Below are 21,494 nucleotides of genomic sequence, written 5' to 3'. Positions count from 1 at the left end.
GGTCTGGTACTCAGGGCTCTATTGTCCCTCCATCAGGTCCTAATGGTCTGGTACTCAGGGCTCTATTGTCCCTCCATCAGGTCCTAATGGTCTGGTACTCAGGGCTCTATTGTCCCTCCATCAGGTCCTAATGCCCTGGTGCTCAGGGCTCTATTGTCCCTCCATCAGGTCCTAATGGTCTGGTACTCAGGGCTCTATTGTCCCTCCATCAGGTCCTAATGGTCTGGTACTCAGGGCTCTATTGTCCCTCCATCAGGTCCTAATGGTCTGGTACTCAGGGCTCTATTGTCCCTCTAACCACTCTGCCATCAATGCAAATTAAATGGAAAATCACATCAAACATAAACAGTACGTGCTTTTAAAAACTCACCTCACTGTGATGGATCAGTGTGAAGAAAGAAGTTCAACGACAGGTTGAAACTGAGTGGAAAATATGGTCCTTGTGGATGTGGTTTTCAAAGGGGGGGATTTAAGAGATCTTTTGTACATAATTGGTCTAGCCTATTCTCCTAAATTAAACAAATTCTAGTAATCCCTTTTGATTGTGGGTATTATTATCATGCATACTGGATGGACTGGTTACCTTCTGCTACGCTCCAACACGTTCTAACCGTGAGTCTGAGAGAGCACGTATGCCTTGACGATGCAGTTGGTTCATTTTTGCATGACAATGACCGGCTGACACAATTTCATGACCGCCACAGGCCTATTTACACCTATCCAATCCTCTCAGATCTACACAAGTGCATTGTGGGTAGAGGCTAGGGGTTGATTTGTGTTTCGTAATGTCTTTAACACTCTCACACAACAACTATGGACATGTATTAATGATTGTCATCGCTAACGTCAAGAACATCCTGTCACCAGTGAATCCCAGGATGCCTTGGAGTCAGAGAACCAGAGGCTGCACGAATGCTGCCTGGCCTTGGAGGCGGAGCTCCTGGAAAAGGAGGAGGGGCTGTGTCAGAAGGGGGAGGAGCTGCAGCGGTTGGAGGCTGAGTCGGCTCAGAACATGGAGGAGCTTAGGGGTGTGGCCTCACACTGGAGCGAGAAGTGGCAGGATGTGGCTATGGCGTTACAATCCACCCAGGCAGAATTAGAGGAACTCAGAGAGAAGAACCCTGGAGATACAGTAAGATGAGATCGTCTCCAATGTACCGTGGCTGTAGATGTAGTAAATAAAAAACGGTAAATTAAATCAAATCGGTCAATCAATTGATCAAGCAATCGTCCTTATTTAACGTACCCTGGCTGTAGACACAAAACATCTATTTCAATGTCATCGCTTATTGATCCTTAGTGTTCTGTGTTGTTGAGATCCGTGTCGTTGTATGATTTGTGGCTTTCAGCTTCAAGAGGAGGTGGTACGGCTGAAGGTGGAGGTTGAGAGACTTCAGACAGAGGGACAGAGAGACAAGTGAGCGTGGACTATCCGGGTTTATGAATCCCAGACATTTGAAATGTCTATAATTAACCATTAAATGAATGTGTTCTTCGTTTCAGGGAAGAGATTCAGACTCTTCATCAGCACTGGGTCAGTAAAGAGGCAGAGTTGAGCAGAGTCGTTAAAGATGCTGGTTCTCTGCTGAAGGTAGAGCTGAACGCTTGTAAACAACAGTTGGAGCTGGAGAGGAGCCGCTACTGTTACTTACACAGACTCAAAGTTAAAGACAACCCTCATATCTTGGGTAAAAAATAAATAATTTATTAATTTGTTCAGCAATTCATAAATGAATTCAAAGGGAATCGAGCAGTGATAGGCAACCCTGGTCCTGGAGTACCGCAGATACTTCATGTTTTGGATTTAACCGACCTGGAAGACCAGGTGTGACATTTTTTTTGACAATCACTGATAATGATCACTACGTTTTTCAGTGTGCTGCCTAGTTGGCTTAAAAATCCGTCAGTACCTACGGCACTCCAGGAACAGGGTTGCCAAACCCCTGGATTAGAGTGTCGATCTCTCACTCTATGGTGGCAGTGGTGCACTACGGAACACAAGGAGTTGACACTGTTGTCCTCTGCAGGTAGGGGAACGGTAGAAACGTTTGATAACGGGACAGAGACAGAGTGAGTATGATCCCATTCTTCTATTAAATATATCATAATGATGTATTTTCTATGAACGTAGAACCAGGACTACTTGCACAAGCATAGTAATGGATGAATTATGAAGAATCTAAACGTCGTCTGTCTCTAGATTCTGAATGCACTTAAATGCATCTTGATTTACCCACAGAGACACAGAGAGACACAGAGAGACACAGACACAGAGACACATTACAGAGAGATACAGAGAGATACAGACACACAGACACACATTACACGGAGACACAGAGAGATACAGAGACACAGAGAGACACACAGAGACACAGAGAGACACAGAGAGACACAGACACAGAGACACATTACACGGAGACACAGAGAGATACAGAGACACAGAGAGACACAGAGAGACACAGACACACATTACACGGAGACACAGAGAGACACAGAGAGACACAGACACACATTACACAGAGACACAGACACACATTACATGGAGACACAGAGAGACACAGACACAGAGAGACACAGACACAGAGACATATTACACGGAGACACAGAGAGATACAGAGACACAGAGAGACACAGACACACATTACACGGAGACACAGAGAGACACAGAGAGACACAGACACAGCGACACATTACACGGAGACACAGAGAGATACAGAGAGACACAGAGTGACACACGGACACAGAGACACAGAGAGACACAGAGACACATTACACGGAGACACAGAGAGACACAGAGAGATACATTACACGGAGACACAGAGAGACACAGAGAGACACATTACACGGAGACACAGAGAGACACAGAGAGACACAGAGAGACACAGAGAGACACAGAGAGACGGGGACATGGAAACACAGAGACACAGGAATATTTTCATTTTGTCTTTCCTAGTATACCACCACAGACACGGGATGAACAGGTCTCGCTGGAGGAGCTGGGCCAGGTGAGGGTAGAGCTACAGATGGTCTCCCTGGAGGAGGTGGATGGGGGCCAGGTGAGGGTAGAGCTACAGATGGTCTCCCTGGGGGAGGTGGATGGCGCCAGGTGAGGGCAGAGCTACAGATGGTCTCCCTGGGGGAGGTGGATGGGGGCCAGGTGAGGGTAGAGCTACAGATGGTCTCCCTGGGGGAGGTGGATGGGAACAGGTGAGGGCAGAGCTACAGATGGTCTCCCTGGGGGAGGTGGATGGGGGCCAGGTGAGGGCAGAGTTATACAGTGCATTCGGAAAGTATTCAGACCCCTTGACTTTTTCCCCCAAAAATATACGTTACAGACTTATTCTAAAATGGATTAAATAACACATTTTCCTCAGCAATCTACACACAATACCCCATAATGACGAAGCAAAAACAGGTTTTTAGACATTTTTAACAAGTAAAAAAACAGAAATACCTTATTTACATAAGTATTCAGCCCCTTTGCTATGAGACTCAAAATGGAGCTCAGGTGCTTCCTGTTTCCATTGATCATCCTTGAGATGTTTCTACAACTTGATTGGAGTCCACCTGTGGTAAATTCAATTGATTGGACATGATTTGGAAAGGCACACACCTGCGAATGTTCACCTTCCAACAGGACAACGACCCTAAGTACACAGCCAAGACAACGCAGGAGTAGCTTCGGGACAAGTCTCTGAATGTCCTTGAGTGGCCCAGCCAGAGCCTGTATTTGAACCGGATCGAACATCTCTGGAGAGACCTGAAAATATATGTACAGCGACGCTCCCCATCCAACCTGACAGAGTTTGAAAGGATCTGCAGAGAACAATGGGAGAAACTACCCAAATACAGGTGTGCCAAGTTTGTAGCGTCATACCCAAGAAAACTTGATGCTGTAATCTCTGCCAAAAGGTGCTTCAACAAACTACTGAGAGTAAAGGGTCTGAATACTTATGTAAATATCATATATCATTTTTTAATAAATTAGCAACAAGTTCTGAAAAACCTGTTTTTGCTTTGTCACCGTGGGTTATTGTGTGTAGATTGAGGGGGAGGAAACAAATCCATTTTAGAATAAGGCTGTAACGTAACAAAATGTGGAAAAGGTCAAGGGGTCTGAATACTTTCCGAAAGACACAATAACTATACAGTGTCTCTGGAGGAGGTGGATGGGGCCCAGGTGAGGGGCAGCGTTACATAAAGGTGTGGAACATGTTGAGGGACAGAGACACTGAACTGGAGGAGCAGCAACATGAGCTACAGTCAGCCAGGGAACAGGTGGGGTAGTCCGTTAATCAATTAAACAATCAGTCAATTTGTTCATGTGTTTCCCTCTTCTGCACATCCTGAATGTCATGAGGTGTCACGGCTAAATAGTGAACTTCAGAGGCTGGAGCTGGACGTGGCAGAGAGAGAGCAGCACCTGAGGGAGAAGTATGTTGAGCCTTACCTGTAACATGTACATTTGGAAAGGAACAATATCTCTCACAGCTAATCCAAAGACGACCCATGACGAGAGAATGTAGTCTGACGTATCATTGTCCCGTTTGCAGGGAACATGCTCTGAGGAGTCTGGAGAGACTGAGAGATGCCGAGAGGACAGAGGCACAAATCAAGGTTTCTACACTGGAGTTGAAGGTATTGAAGGGCTCTTATCACTTTTCAAGGGAATTACTGTATTTCTTTTGACGTTTTGTCCATTATGAAAGATACCCCCCACTTTCTCTCTCTCTCTCTCTCTCTTGCTTTTTCTATCTCTCTTTCTCCTCCTCCCGCTCTCTCTCATTGCCACAGTTGATTAACCTAAAGGAGCAGGCCGGGGGAGAAGGTCTATGTCATGGAGGCCAAGAAAAAGCGCAGCACACGGACTCACTGAGGTCTCAGCTAGAGGGTAAGGTGTTTCTGTGGAAAGAGTATGAAGAAGCCACTGGAATCATCGCACTTTAGCGTTAAACTTCCAAACACGCTCTCTCTCTCACACACTTTGTCTCTCACACGCTCTCTCTCACACACACTCTCTCACAGAGAGCAGGAAGAGAGCCAATCAGCTGCAACAGGAGAGAGACCAGGCAGTTCAGAGGCTACAGACTCTACGCCAGCTACATCAGGTAGACTATACATATAGATAGTGTTTCATCAGGTAGACTATACATATAGACAGTGTTCCATCAGGTAGACTATACATATAGACAGTGTTCCATCAGGTAGACTATACACAGCAGTGTTCCATCAGGTAGACTATACATATAGACAGTGTTTCATCAGGTAGACTATACATATAGATAGTGTTCCATCAGGTAGACTATACACATAGACAGTGTTCCATCAGGTAGACTATACATATAGACAGTGTTCCATCAGGTAGACTATACACAGCAGTGTTCCATCAGGTAGACTATACATATAGATAGTGTTCCATCAGGTAGACTATACACAGCAGTGTTCCATCAGGTAGACTATACATATAGACAGTGTTCCATCAGGTAGACTATACATATAGACAGTGTTCCATCAGGTAGACTATACACAGCAGTGTTCCATCAGGTAGACTATACATATAGACAGTGTTCCATCAGGTAGACTATACATATAGATAGTGTTCCATCAGGTAGACTATACATATAGACAGTGTTCCATCAGGTAGACTATACACAGCAGTGTTCCATCAGGTAGACTATACATATAGACAGTGTTCCATCAGGTAGACTATACATATAGATAGTGTTCCATCAGGTAGACTATACATATAGACAGTGTTCCATCAGGTAGACTATACATATAGACAGTGTTCCATCAGGTAGACTATACATATAGACAGTGTTCCATCAGGTAGACTATACATATAGACAGTGTTCCATCAGGTAGACTATACATATAGACAGTGTTCCATCAGGTAGACTATACACAGCAGTGTTCCATCAGGTAGACTATACACAGCAGTGTTCCATCAGGTAGACTATACATATAGACAGTGTTCCATCAGGTAGACTATACATATAGACAGTGTTCCATCAGGTAGACTATACACATAGACAGTGTTCCATCAGGTAGACTATACATATAGACAGTGTTTCATCAGGTAGACTATACATATAGACAGTGTTTCATCAGGTAGACTATACACAGCAGTGTTCCATCAGGTAGACTATACATATAGACAGTGTTCCATCAGGTAGACTATACATATAGACAGTGTTTCATCAGGTAGACTATACACAGCAGTGTTCCATCAGGTAGACTATACATATAGATAGTGTTCCATCAGGTAGACTATACATATAGATAGTGTTCCATCAGGTAGACTATACATATAGACAGTGTTCCATCAGGTAGACTATACACAGCAGTGTTCCATCAGGTAGACTATACACAGCAGTGTTCCATCAGGTAGACTATACATATAGATAGTGTTCCATCAGGTAGACTATACATATAGACAGTGTTCCATCAGGTAGACTATACACAGCAGTGTTCCATCAGGTAGACTATACATATAGATAGTGTTCCATCAGATAGACTATACATATAGACAGTGTTCCATCAGGTAGACTGTACATATAGACAGTGTTCCATCAGGTAGACTATACACAGCAGTGTTCCATCAGGTAGACTATACACAGCAGTGTTCCATCAGGTAGACTATACATATAGATAGTGTTCCATCAGGTAGACTATACACATAGACAGTGTTCCATCAGGTAGGCTATACATATAGACAGTGTTCCATCAGGTAGACTATACATATAGACAGTGTTCCATCAGGTAGACTATATACATAGACAGTGTTCCATCAGGTAGACTATACACATAGACAGTGTTCCATCAGGTAGACTATACATATAGACAGTGTTCCATCAGGTAGACTATACATATAGACAGTGTTCCATCGGGTAGACTATACACATAGACAGTGTTCCATCAGGTAGACTATACACATAGACAGTGTTCCATCAGGTAGACTATACACATAGACAGTGTTCCATCAGGTAGACTATACACAGCAGTGTTCCATCAGGTAGACTGTACATATAGACAGTGTTCCATCAGGTAGACTATACACAGCAGTGTTCCATCAGGTAGACTATACATATAGACAGTGTTCCATCGGGTAGACTATACATATAGACAGTGTTCCATCAGGTAGACTATACATATAGACAGTGTTCCATCAGGTAGACTATACATATAGACAGTGTTCCATCAGGTAGACTATACACAGCAGTGTTCCATCAGGTAGACTATACATATAGACAGTGTTCCATCGGGTAGACTATACATATAGACAGTGTTCCATCAGGTAGACTATACATATAGACAGTGTTCCATCAGGTAGACTATACACATAGACAGTGTTCCATCAGGTAGACTATACATATAGACAGTGTTCCATCAGGTAGACTATACACATAGACAGTGTTCCATCAGGTAGACTATACATATAGACAGTGTTCCATCAGGTAGACTATACATATAGACAGTGTTCCATCGGGTAGACTATACACATAGACAGTGTTCCATCAGGTAGACTATACATATAGACAGTGTTCCATCAGGTAGACTATACACAGCAGTGTTCCATCAGGTAGACTATACATATAGACAGTGTTCCATCAGGTAGACTATACACAGCAGTGTTCCATCAGGTAGACTATACACATAGACAGTGTTCCATCAGGTAGACTATACACATAGACAGTGTTCCATCAGGTAGACTATACATATAGACAGTGTTCCATCAGGTAGACTATACACAGCAGTGTTCCATCAGGTAGACTATACATATAGACAGTGTTCCATCGGGTAGACTATACATATAGACAGTGTTCCATCAGGTAGACTATACATATAGACAGTGTTCCATCAGGTAGACTATACACATAGACAGTGTTCCATCAGGTAGACTATACATATAGACAGTGTTCCATCAGGTAGACTATACACATAGACAGTGTTCCATCAGGTAGACTATACATATAGACAGTGTTCCATCAGGTAGACTATACATATAGACAGTGTTCCATCAGGTAGACTATACACATAGACAGTGTTCCATCAGGTAGACTATACATATAGACAGTGTTCCATCAGGTAGACTATACACAGCAGTGTTCCATCAGGTAGACTATACATATAGACAGTGTTCCATCAGGTAGACTATACACAGCAGTGTTCCATTAGGTAGACTATACATATAGACAGTGTTCCATCAGGTAGACTATACACATAGACAGTGTTCCATCAGGTAGACTATACACAGCAGTGTTCCATCAGGTAGACTATACATATAGACAGTGTTCCATCAGGTAGACTATACATATAGACAGTGTTCCATCAGGTAGACTATACACAGCAGTGTTCCATCAGGTAGACTATACATATAGACAGTGTTCCATCAGGTAGACTATACATATAGACAGTGTTCCATCAGGTAGACTATACACAGCAGTGTTCCATCAGGTAGACTATACATATAGACAGTGTTCCATCAGGTAGACTATACATATAGACAGTGTTCCATCAGGTAGACTATACACAGCAGTGTTCCATCAGGTAGACTATACACAGCAGTGTTCCATCAGGTAGACTATACATATAGACAGTGTTCCATCAGGTAGACTATACATATAGACAGTGTTCCATCAGGTAGACTATACACAGCAGTGTTCCATCAGGTAGACTATACATATAGACAGTGTTCCATCAGGTAGACTATACACATAGACAGTGTTCCATCAGGTAGACTATACACATAGACAGTGTTCCATCAGGTAGACTATACATATAGACAGTGTTCCATCGGGTAGACTATACATATAGACAGTGTTCCATCAGGTAGACTATACACAGCAGTGTTCCATCAGATAGACTTCACATATAGACAGTGTTCCATCAGGTAGACTATACATATAGACAGTGTTCCATCGGGTAGACTATACATATAGACAGTGTTCCATCAGGTAGACTATACACAGCAGTGTTCCATCAGGTAGACTATACATATAGACAGTGTTCCATCAGGTAGACTATACACAGCAGTGTTCCATCAGGTAGACTATACATATAGATAGTGTTCCATCAGGTAGACTATACATATAGACAGTGTTCCATCAGGTAGACTATACATATAGACAGTGTTCCATCAGGTAGACTATACATATAGACAGTGTTCCATCAGGTAGACTATACACAGCAGTGTTCCATCAGGTAGACTATACATATAGACAGTGTTCCGTCAGGTAGACTATACATATAGACAGTGTTCCATCAGGTAGACTATACATATAGATAGTGTTCCATCAGGTAGACTATACATATAGACAGTGTTCCATCGGGTAGACTATACATATAGACAGTGTTCCATCAGGTAGACTATACACATAGACAGTGTTCCATCAGGTAGACTATACATATAGATAGTGTTCCATCAGGTAGACTATACATATAGACAGTGTTCCGTCAGGTAGACTATACATATAGACAGTGTTCCATCAGGTAGACTATACATATAGATAGTGTTCCATCAGGTAGACTATACATATAGACAGTGTTCCATCGGGTAGACTATACATATAGACAGTGTTCCATCAGGTAGACTATACACATAGACAGTGTTCCATCAGGTAGACTATACACAGCAGTGTTCCATCAGGTAGACTATACATATAGACAGTGTTCCATCAGGTAGACTATACACATAGACAGTGTTCTATCAGGTAGACTATACACATAGACAGTGTTCCATCAGGTAGACTATACATATAGACAGTGTTCCATCGGGTAGACTATACACATAGACAGTGTTCCATCAGGTAGACTATACATATAGACAGTGTTCCATCGGGTAGACTATACACATAGACAGTGTTCCATCAGGTAGACTATACACATAGACAGTGTTCCATCAGGTAGACTATACATATAGACAGTGTTCCATCGGGTAGACTATACACATAGACAGTGTTCCATCAGGTAGACTATACACATAGACAGTGTTCCATCAGGTAGACTATACATATAGATAGTGTTCCATCAGGTAGACTATACATATAGACAGTGTTCCATCGGGTAGACTATACACAGCAGTGTTCCATCAGGTAGACTATACACATAGACAGTGTTCCATCAGGTAGACTATACATATAGATAGTGTTCCATCAGGTAGACTATACACAGCAGTGTTCCATCAGGTAGACTATACATATAGACAGTGTTCCATCAGGTAGACTATACATATAGACAGTGTTCCATCAGGTAGACTATACACAGCAGTGTTCCATCAGGTAGACTATACACATAGACAGTGTTCCATCAGGTAGACTATACATATAGACAGTGTTCCATCAGGTAGACTATACACATAGACAGTGTTCCATCAGGTAGACTATACATATAGACAGTGTTCCATCAGGTAGACTATACACATAGACAGTGTTCCATCAGGTAGACTATACACATAGACAGTGTTCCATCAGGTAGACTATACATATAGACAGTGTTCCATCAGGTAGACTATACATATAGACAGTGTTCCATCAGGTAGACTATACACAGCAGTGTTCCATCAGGTAGACTATACATATAGACAGTGTTCCATCGGGTAGACTATACATATAGACAGTGTTCCATCAGGTAGACTATACATATAGACAGTGTTCCATCAGGTAGACTATACACATAGACAGTGTTCCATCAGGTAGACTATACATATAGACAGTGTTCCATCAGGTAGACTATACACATAGACAGTGTTCCATCAGGTAGACTATACATATAGACAGTGTTCCATCAGGTAGACTATACACAGCAGTGTTCCATCAGGTAGACTATACATATAGACAGTGTTCCATCAGGTAGACTATACACAGCAGTGTTCCATCAGGTAGACTATACACATAGACAGTGTTCCATCAGGTAGACTATACACATAGACAGTGTTCCATCAGGTAGACTATACATATAGACAGTGTTCCATCAGGTAGACTATACACAGCAGTGTTCCATCAGGTAGACTATACATATAGACAGTGTTCCATCGGGTAGACTATACATATAGACAGTGTTCCATCAGGTAGACTATACATATAGACAGTGTTCCATCAGGTAGACTATACACATAGACAGTGTTCCATCAGGTAGACTATACATATAGACAGTGTTCCATCAGGTAGACTATACACATAGACAGTGTTCCATCAGGTAGACTATACATATAGACAGTGTTCCATCAGGTAGACTATACATATAGACAGTGTTCCATCAGGTAGACTATACACATAGACAGTGTTCCATCAGGTAGACTATACATATAGACAGTGTTCCATCAGGTAGACTATACACAGCAGTGTTCCATCAGGTAGACTATACATATAGACAGTGTTCCATCAGGTAGACTATACACAGCAGTGTTCCATTAGGTAGACTATACATATAGACAGTGTTCCATCAGGTAGACTATACACATAGACAGTGTTCCATCAGGTAGACTATACACAGCAGTGTTCCATCAGGTAGACTATACATATAGACAGTGTTCCATCAGGTAGACTATACATATAGACAGTGTTCCATCAGGTAGACTATACACAGCAGTGTTCCATCAGGTAGACTATACATATAGACAGTGTTCCATCAGGTAGACTATACATATAGACAGTGTTCCATCAGGTAGACTATACACAGCAGTGTTCCATCAGGTAGACTATACATATAGACAGTGTTCCATCAGGTAGACTATACATATAGACAGTGTTCCATCAGGTAGACTATACACAGCAGTGTTCCATCAGGTAGACTATACACAGCAGTGTTCCATCAGGTAGACTATACATATAGACAGTGTTCCATCAGGTAGACTATACATATAGACAGTGTTCCATCAGGTAGACTATACACAGCAGTGTTCCATCAGGTAGACAATACATATAGACAGTGTTCCATCAGGTAGACTATACACATAGACAGTGTTCCATCAGGTAGACTATACACATAGACAGTGTTCCATCAGGTAGACTATACATATAGACAGTGTTCCATCGGGTAGACTATACATATAGACAGTGTTCCATCAGGTAGACTATAGACAGCAGTGTTCCATCAGATAGAATTCACATATAGACAGTGTTCCATCAGGTAGACTATACATATAGACAGTGTTCCATCGGGTAGACTATACATATAGACAGTGTTCCATCAGGTAGACTATACACAGCAGTGTTCCATCAGGTAGACTATACATATAGACAGTGTTCCATCAGGTAGACTATACACAGCAGTGTTCCATCAGGTAGACTATACATATAGATAGTGTTCCATCAGGTAGACTATACATATAGACAGTGTTCCATCAGGTAGACTATACATATAGACAGTGTTCCATCAGGTAGACTATACATATAGACAGTGTTCCATCAGGTAGACTATACACAGCAGTGTTCCATCAGGTAGACTATACATATAGACAGTGTTCCGTCAGGTAGACTATACATATAGACAGTGTTCCATCAGGTAGACTATACATATAGATAGTGTTCCATCAGGTAGACTATACATATAGACAGTGTTCCATCGGGTAGACTATACATATAGACAGTGTTCCATCAGGTAGACTATACATATAGACAGTGTTCCATCAGGTAGACTATACACAGCAGTGTTCCATCAGGTAGACTATACATATAGACAGTGTTCCATCAGGTAGACTATACATATAGACAGTGTTCCATCAGGTAGACTATACATATAGACAGTGTTCCATCAGGTAGACTATACATATAGACAGTGTTCCATCAGGTAGACTATACATATAGACAGTGTTCCATCAGGTAGACTATACACATAGACAGTTTTCTATCAGGTAGACTATACACAGCAGTGTTCCATCAGGTAGACTATACACATAGACAGTGTTCCATCAGGTAGACTATACACAGCAGTGTTCCATCAGGTAGACTATACACATAGACAGTGTTCCATCAGGTAGACTATACACAGCAGTGTTCCATCAGGTAGACTATACATATAGACAGTGTTCCACACTCCAGTACTAGAAACCTTTAGCTTGGTCCCAGATAGTTTTTTGCGGCATGCCAAATGACAAATATCTGTGACCAGGCAAAGGGTTTATCCAGACAATACGAGTAATGCCTTTCCTTATCTACAGGCTACAGAACAGACATCAGCTGCTGGCAGCAAGAAAGAGACAATGGTTTGTGTGGATAACATAGTAGACCAAGATAAACAGAGAAGACTGGTGACAGAACAGGTACAGTAGACTGTTAGAACAGGTACAGTAGACTGTTAGAACAGGTACAGTAGACTGTTAGAACAGGTACAGTAGACTGTTAGAACAGGTACAGTAGACTGTTAGAACAGGTACAGTAGACTGTCAGAACAGGTACAGTAGACTGTTAGAACAGGTACAGTAGACTGTTAGAACAGGTACAGTAGACTGTTAGAACAGGTACAGTAGACTGTTAGAACAGGTACAGTAGACTGTCAGAACAGGTACAGTAGACTGTCAGAACAGGTACAGTAGACTGTTAGAACAGGTACAGTAGACTGTTAGAACAGGTACAGTAGACTGTTAGAACGGGTACAGTAGACTGTTAGAACGGGTACAGTAGACTGTTAGAACAGGTACAGTAGACTGTTAGAACAGTTACAGTAGACTGTTAGAACAGGTACAGTAGACTGTTAGAACAGGTACAGTAGACTGTTAGAACAGGTACAGTAGACTGTTAGAACAGGTACAGTAGACTGTTAGAACGGGTACAGTAGACTGTTAGAACAGGTACAGTAGACTGTTAGAACGGGTACAGTAGACTGTTAGAACAGGTACAGGTATACTTACAGAAGCTCCTCTCTTTGGTGTATTATTTGATATTTACATTATTGTTTGGATGACCAGCTGAAGAGTCTATTTAAAGAGCGTGAGCAGTTGGGTCAGGTCCATGGCAGATCAGCAGGAGGAGGTCTGCAAGACTGGGCACCGAAGTCAAAGGTCATCAAGGTAAGCTCAGATGTGTTTCTTGTAAGTGAGAGTGGAGAGGGGTTGAGCCAATATGAAAGCTGGGAAGGATCAGAACAGATACAGATTCAGTTGAGGCCTTTAACAGTAGTGTATATGTAGCAGGTATATGTAGTAGGTATATGTAGTAGGTATATGTAGTAGGTATATGTAGTAGGTATATGTAGTAGGTATATGTAGCAGGTATATGTAGTGTAGCAGGTATATGTAGCAGGTATATGTCGTAGGTATATGTAGTAGGTATATGTAGCAGGTATATGTAGCAGGTATATGTAGCAGGTATATGTAGCAGGTATATGTAGTAGGTATATCTAGTAGGTATATGTAGCAGGTATATGTAGTAGGTATATGTAGTAGGTATATGTAGCAGGTATATGTAGCAGGTATATGTAGTAGGTATATGTAGTAGGTATATGTAGCAGGTATATGTAGCAGGTATATGTAGTAGGTATATGTAGTAGGTATATGTAGCAGGTATATGTAGCAGGTATATGTAGTAGGTATATCTAGTAGGTATATGTAGTAGGTATATCTAGTAGGTATATGTAGTAGGTATATGTAGCAGGTATATGTAGTAGGTATATCTAGTAGGTATATGTAGCAGGTATATGTAGCAGGTATATGTAGTAGGTATATGTAGCAGATATATGTAGTAGGTATATGTAGTAGGTATATGTAGCAGGTATATGTAGCAGGTATATGTATCAGGTATATGTAGTAGGTATATGTAGCAGGTATATGTAGCAGGTATATGTATCAGGTATATGTAGCAGGTATATGTAGCAGGTATATGTAGTAGGTATATCTAGTAGGTATATGTAGCAGGTATATGTAGTAGGTATATGTAGTAGGTATATGTAGCAGATATATGTAGCAGGTATATGTAGTAGGTATATGTAGTAGGTATATGTAGCAGGTATATGTAGCAGGTATATGTAGTAGGTATATGTAGCAGGTATATGTAGCAGGTATATGTAGTAGGTATATGTAGTAGGTATATGTAGCAGGTATACATAGTAGGTATATATAGCAGGTATATGTACTGTAGCAGGTATATGTAGTAGGTATATGTAGTAGGTATATGTAGCAGGTATATGTAGTAGGTATATATAGCAGGTATATGTACTGTAGCAGGTATATGTAGTAGGTATATGTAGCAGGTATATGTAGTAGGTATATGTAGCAGGTATATGTAGTAGGTATATATAGCAGGTATATGTACTGTAGTAGGTATATGTAGTAGGTATATATAGCAGGTATATGTACTGTAGCAGGTATATGTCGCAGGTATATATAGCAGGTATACGTAGCAGGTATTAATAGCAGATATATATAGCAGGTATACGTAGCAGGTATATATAGCAGGTATATGTAGTAGGTATATGTAGAAGGTATATGTAGCAGGTATACATAGTAGGTATATGTAGCAGGTATATATAGCAGGTATATGTAGCAGGTATATATAGCAGGTATATGTACTGTAGCAGGTATATGTAGCAGGTATATGTAGCAGGTATATATAGCAGATATATGTACTATAGCAGGTATATATAGCAGGTATATGTACTGTAGCAGGTATACGTAGTAGGTATATCTAGCAGGTATATGTACTGTAGTAGGTATATCTAGCAGGTATATATAGCAGGTATATGTACTGTAGCAGGTATACGTTGTAGGTATATCTAGCAGGTATATGTAGCAGTTCTATGTAGCAGGTATATGAGTGTCTTGCTTCAATCTCTCTCCTCTTTCTCTCAATCAGAACTCCCTTGACACGCTACACAGCCAGAGGAAGAGAGAGAAGGAGCTGATGAGGGAGCAGCAGCAGTCTGCAGGACTGGGATCTGTGTCTGAGGAGCAGGAAGAGGAGGATGACCCAGAGAGGGAGGTGGAGGAGGAGGAGACTCACCTTAGGGAGAAACTCCACAGCAAGACCCACGCGGTAATAAATCCTTTAGACATGTAATATCACTGCATTTATGTAGTGTTTATGAAAGCTTAATGAATGACCCTATAAAGCCTTTATATGGCGGGCCTTAATAACGCCACCCCCGGGTGTTTACTATACTAACTGAGTGATGAATTAGCATCTGGACTCAACATGCAGAAACTAATATCATTAATGGCAGAATGATATTGCATGTAGCTGCTTACACACTGAAATGAAATGACACACTGATGTGTCTCTAGCTTGCAACTCATCCAGCAGATTTCTTCTCCACGCATAAACACACACGTGCAGACTTAGTTAACCCTGGCTTCTGTCTTAATCAAACAGAAATGCAGGGGCGAGGAGGAAAAAGAAGAGGGGAGGAGAGGTGGAGGGATGGGAGAGATAGAAGATGGAGGGAAGGGAGAGAGAGAGAGAGAGGTGGAGGGAAGGGAGAGAGAGAAGTGGAGGGAAGGGAGAGAGATAAGTGGAGGGAAGGGAGAGAGAGGTGGAGAGAAGGGAGAGAGAGAGAGAGAGGTGGAGGTAAGGGAGAGAGAGAGGTGGAGGGAAGGGAGAGAGAGAGGTGGAGGGAAGGGAGAGAGAGAGGTGGAGGGAAGGGAGAGAGAGAAGTGGAGGGAAGGGAGAGAGAGGTGGAGAGAAGGGAGAGAGAGAGAGAGGTGAGAGGGAAGAGAGAGAGAGAGGTGGGAGGGAAGAGAGAAAGAGAGAGGTGGGAGGGAAGAAAGAGAGAAAGAGAGAGGTGAGAGGGAAGAGAGAGAGAGAGAGAGAGGTGGAGGGAAGGGAGAGAGAGAGAGGTGGAGGGAAGGGAGAGAGAGAGGTGGAGGGAAGGGAGAGAGAGAGGGAGAGGTGGAGGGAAGGGAGAGAGAGAGGTGGAGGGAAGGGAGAGAGAGAGGGAGAGGTGGAGGGAAGGGAGAGAGAGAGAGGTGGAGGGAAGGGAGAGAGAGAGAAGTGGAGGGAAGGGAGAGAGAGAGGTGGAGGGAAGGGAGAGAGAGAGGGAGAGGTGGAGGGAAGGGAGAGAGAGAGGTGGAGGGAAGGGAGGGGGATTGGGTGTGTCCGACTCCATAATCACTCCTCTGTGAAATGCAGCACAATAATCTCACATTACGCTTGTTATACTAGGATGAATAATCAGGAAACTGGCTGACCTGGTCAGAGGCACAGATACTGACCACATGGCCCCCTTTCCCCTCTATAGTGCACTACGTTTGACCAGAGCCACATAGGTGCACCATATAGGGAATAGGGACCCATTTGGGACTCTGACCACATCTGACTAACTAACTCCCACTCAGAGTAGAAGAAGAGCACTGGACAAGGAGTTGACTTGTTTCCAAGAGATGATGCTACAGAGTAATGTTTGTAGCCTTACAAAACATGCCTCAAATTGGGACACATTTCTCGTCAGACCACCCCCCCCCCCAAAAAAATTCCTACATTTGAAAAATCTAACTAAGCTCACGGCGTGATGGTTCCTTTGCCATACACTCTTAGGGGTTGCTATCTAGAATTTAAAAGGGTTATTCAGCTGTACCCATAGGAGAACCCTTTGAAGAACCCCTTTTTGGTTCCTCAAAATGGTTCTACCTGGAATCAAATAGGGTTCTCCTATTGGGAGAACCATTTTGAAACCCTTTTTTTCCTAAGAGTGTAGAAAGTCTGGTCATATGAAAAGAGTAGATCTGTAGATTGAACCTACAGTTCAGCTTTAAAAAAATCACCCGTTTCCCTCCATACCAGATGTCAGCGATGAGTGTGGAAATCAGCAATCTGAAAGAGAGAAAGGAAAACCTCCAGAAAGGTGAAAGATGTGAATGAATCAGTCCCATTAGAAATATATTTAGGCTTCTGATCTGTGTGTGGAAGTCTTAGATCTCAGTGGGCAGTGTACAGTACCAGTCAAAAAGTTGGACACACCTACTCATTCAAGGGTTTTTCCTTGATTTTTTAAAACAATTTTCTACGTTGTAGAATAATAGTGAAGACATCAAAACTATGAAATAACACATATGGAATCATGTACTAACCAAAAAGTATAAAACAAATCAAAATATATTTTAGATTTAAGATTTTTCAAAGTAGCCACCCTTTGCTTTGATGACAGCTTTGCGCACTCTTGGCATTCTCTCAACCAGTTTCACTTGGAATGCTTTTCCAACAGTCTTGAAGGAGTTCCCAAATATGCTGAGCACTTGTTGGCTGCTTTTCCTTCACTCTGTGGTCCAACTCATCTCAAACCATCTCAATTGGGTTGAAGTTGGGTGATTGTGGAGGCCAGGTTATCTGATGCAGCACTCCATCACTCTCCTTCGTGGTCAAATAGTCCCACTAAGCGCAAACCAGATGGGATGGGGTATTGCTGCAGAATGCTGTGGTAGCCATGCTGGTTAAGTGTGCCTTGAATTCTAAATAGATCACAGACAGTGTCATCAGCAAAGCACCCCCACACCATCACACCTCCTCCTCCATGCTTCACGGTGGGAACCACACATGTGGAGATCCTCCGTTCACCTACTCTGCGTCTCACAAAGACACAGCGGTTGGAACCAAAAATCTAAAATTTGGACTCATCAGACCAAAGGACACATTTCCACCGGTCTAATGTCCATTGCTCGTGTTTCTTGGCCCAAGCATGTCTCTTCTTATTGGTGTCCTTTAGTAGTGGTTTCTTTGCAGCAATTAGAGCAGTCTCCTCAGAAATTGCAGTCTAAAGAAATGCTTCACAGCATTCAAGTAACAGACACATCTCAACATCAACTGTTCAGAGACTAGTAACTCTAATGAACTTATCCTCTGCAGCAGAGGTAACTCTGGGTCTTCTTTTCCTGTGGCGGTCCACATGAGAGCCAGTTTCATCATAGCGGTTGATGTTTTTTGTGACTGCATTGAAGAAACATTGTTCTTCAAATATTTCATATTGACGGACCTTCATGTCTTAAAGTAATGATGGACTGTTGTCTCTCTTTGCTTATTTGAGCTTTTCTTGCCATAATATGGACTTGGTCTTTTACCAAGTAGGGCTATCTTCTGTATACCACCCCTACCTTGTCACAACAGAACTGATTGGCTCAAACGCATTAAGGAAAGAAATTCCACAAATTAACTTTTAACAAGGCACACTTGTTAATAATTGAAACGCATTCCAGGTGACTACCTTATGAAGCTGGTTGAGAGAATGCCAAGAGTGTGCAAAGCTGTCATCAAGGCAAAGGGTGGCTACTTTGAAGAATCTCAAATATAAAATATATTTTGATTTGTTTAACACTTTTTTTGGTCACTACATGATTCCATATGTGTTATTTCATAGGTTTGATGTCTTCACTATTATTCTACAATGTAGAAAATAGTTTTTTTTTTTTTAAATAAGAAAAACCCTGTAATGAGTAGGTGTGTTCTAACTTTTGACTGGTAATGTTTATACAGCTGGCAGATTTGGAATGGTTTCAGATGGCAGTTTTCTGACCCTGGTTATGCCTAACCCTAACCATACCCTAACCATAACATTAACCCTACCTTAACCAATTTCGATCACTATGCTTGACCTTAACCATTGGATCTGCTGACTGAATATCCACTGCTTGGGATTAATGTGTGTGCTTAAAATCCACGTGCTTATGTCCTCCAGAACAGGGGCATACCGGTACTCAAAGCTTCCACAACTGGACTAGTACAGTATAATTGTCAGATTAGCTTTTGTAGCATTTGAAAATCAAACTGAGATAAAGTAATCAAAAAATGCTCAGGCTTCCTTCTAGATTTGAGTTTGTTTTTCTAGACTTTATTATTTATTAAAGTGTACGGGTGAAGAGAACTCAGAACCCAGAGAGGACAACACAATTAATTAAACAATCTCAGCACCCAGAACCACATTTGGAGACGACTCAGGAAAACATTACATCACTTATTTCCTCCAATGGAGTGCTTCCAGGTTGACAGAAGCATTATGACATCACTTGACGTTACCCTCCCTCAGAGTGGTTATGGGTAAGCCTCTGTTCTGGATCTCCGCTGCTTTTCTGATCTAAAATGGCTTCGGAAATGATCGTGTTTGACAACATTACAGAACAGACCCTCATCTGAAAAATGATTTCAATCATGTTGAATTAATCTGAGTCCATGTGTGCTGTTATGTTGACCTGACCTAACCAAGCTAGGTCACAGTAAAACCCTGATGAAGGCTTCATGCCCAAATATTTTTAAAATGATCAATGCCCATTACATCTAAAAATCCACTTGGGTGCTTGGAACTTTTTTTTAAACTACACAACACTTTTAGTTGGGTTTGATTTCCCCGTTTTTGCTGACCCAGCCAAGCTAAGGTTTCAGCCACAGATCCAAGGGTTGGGCACCACAGCGTCTAACTCTTCAGAGAAGACCACGTCAGAAAGTGGGGATCCTCTTCTATTGGAGAGAGACCGGGGATCATCATCACCAACACCCCGCTGGGAAGATGGAGTGTTCCTGGCTAGGCAGGTGCAGATCGGCAGCCCTGAATTGGAGGGGGAGGAAGAGGAAAATGGACGCTGTGGCTGATGCATACTACAGTCGGGTCATACCTGGTCCTAATTTGCTCCCTTCCCCTTGGCCCTTAACTACTTTAAGGTTGTCAGATCTGAAGCATCTATATACGTAGAAGCAGTATTTGTTGTCGAGCTTCCACCATATAGCTTCCACCATATTGCTTCCACCATATTGCTTCCACCATATTGCTTCCACCATATTGCTTCCACCCCATACAGATCTGCAAACATTGAAGCTAATGGAGTCCTCCATCGTTGTGTGAAGTCTTACTCTAGTCATGCAGGAATACAAATCCTAAAAAGGTCTTTACAAACCAGTGTTAATGTCAATCTACTGACTGGTGATTATAAATATGGTGCTTCTGTTGATGATTAACGATGAAACAGGAAGTGAAATGTGTTCCATTGATTAGAGTGAGATGATGACAACAGAGGATGATTTTCTAATAATACGCCTACGCTATACAAGCTAATGATGCAGGTGCATACATATAGAGCTGTGTTATAGGCCAATACATTAAAACTAAAATGTTACCACATACAACATAACATTTCACGAGGTTTGTGATTTTCTCATTTTGTTGTAATTCTTAAAAAATGATTGCGTTAACTCACATGATCGTTTGTTCTCATCTAAATCAATTGCAATCTGCCATCCAACTCCCAGAATAAGGACAAATGTAAGAGGTCTTGAAAAAGAAGGGTCAACACTGCAAATATTGACTCTTTGCATCAACTTCATGTAATTGTCAATAAAAGCCTTTGACACTTATGAAATGCTTGTAATTATACTTCAGTATTCAATAGTAACATCTGACAAAAATATCTAAAGACACTGAAGCAGCAAACTGTGAAAATTAATATGTGTCATTCTCAAAACTTTTGGCCACGACTGTACATATACAGTACATAGCTACAGTTGAAGTTGGAAGTTTATGTACACCTTAGCCAAATACATTTAAACTCAGTTTTTGACAATTCCTGACATTTAATCCTCGTAAAA

The 21,494-nt window shown here is 41.8% G+C and overlaps 1 protein-coding gene across 4 annotated transcripts in view; it reads left to right on the top strand.

Annotated features, from left to right (window-relative positions):
- Positions 1-21,268, top strand: part of LOC129861910 (trichohyalin-like) — a 30,819-nt gene extending 9,551 nt beyond the window's left edge. For 2 of the 4 annotated variants that reach the window (XM_055933095.1, XM_055933094.1), the window contains exons 13-26: positions 868-1,132; positions 1,350-1,417; positions 1,504-1,688; positions 2,028-2,070; positions 2,954-3,056; positions 4,361-4,434; positions 4,554-4,638; positions 4,795-4,891; positions 5,026-5,108; positions 13,160-13,261; positions 13,907-14,008; positions 15,789-15,968; positions 17,712-17,772; positions 20,281-21,268. In XM_055933095.1, coding sequence (XP_055789070.1) covers positions 868-1,132; positions 1,350-1,417; positions 1,504-1,688; positions 2,028-2,070; positions 2,954-3,056; positions 4,361-4,434; positions 4,554-4,638; positions 4,795-4,891; positions 5,026-5,108; positions 13,160-13,261; positions 13,907-14,008; positions 15,789-15,968; positions 17,712-17,772; positions 20,281-20,504 — 1,672 coding nt within the window. In that variant the 3' untranslated portion in view covers positions 20,505-21,268. The remainder of the gene's footprint in view (positions 1-867; positions 1,133-1,349; positions 1,418-1,503; positions 1,689-2,027; positions 2,071-2,953; positions 3,057-4,360; positions 4,435-4,553; positions 4,639-4,794; positions 4,892-5,025; positions 5,109-13,159; positions 13,262-13,906; positions 14,009-15,788; positions 15,969-17,711; positions 17,773-20,280) is intronic. The other 2 variants (XM_055933096.1, XM_055933097.1) reach the window with 2 other exon arrangements.
- Positions 21,269-21,494: the final 226 nt, after the last annotated feature.

Source organism: Salvelinus fontinalis, chromosome 9 (genome assembly GCF_029448725.1).
Source record: "Salvelinus fontinalis isolate EN_2023a chromosome 9, ASM2944872v1, whole genome shotgun sequence".
NCBI lineage: Eukaryota > Metazoa > Chordata > Actinopteri > Salmoniformes > Salmonidae > Salvelinus > Salvelinus fontinalis.
This window is presented reverse-complemented; position numbering and strand designations above follow the sequence as displayed.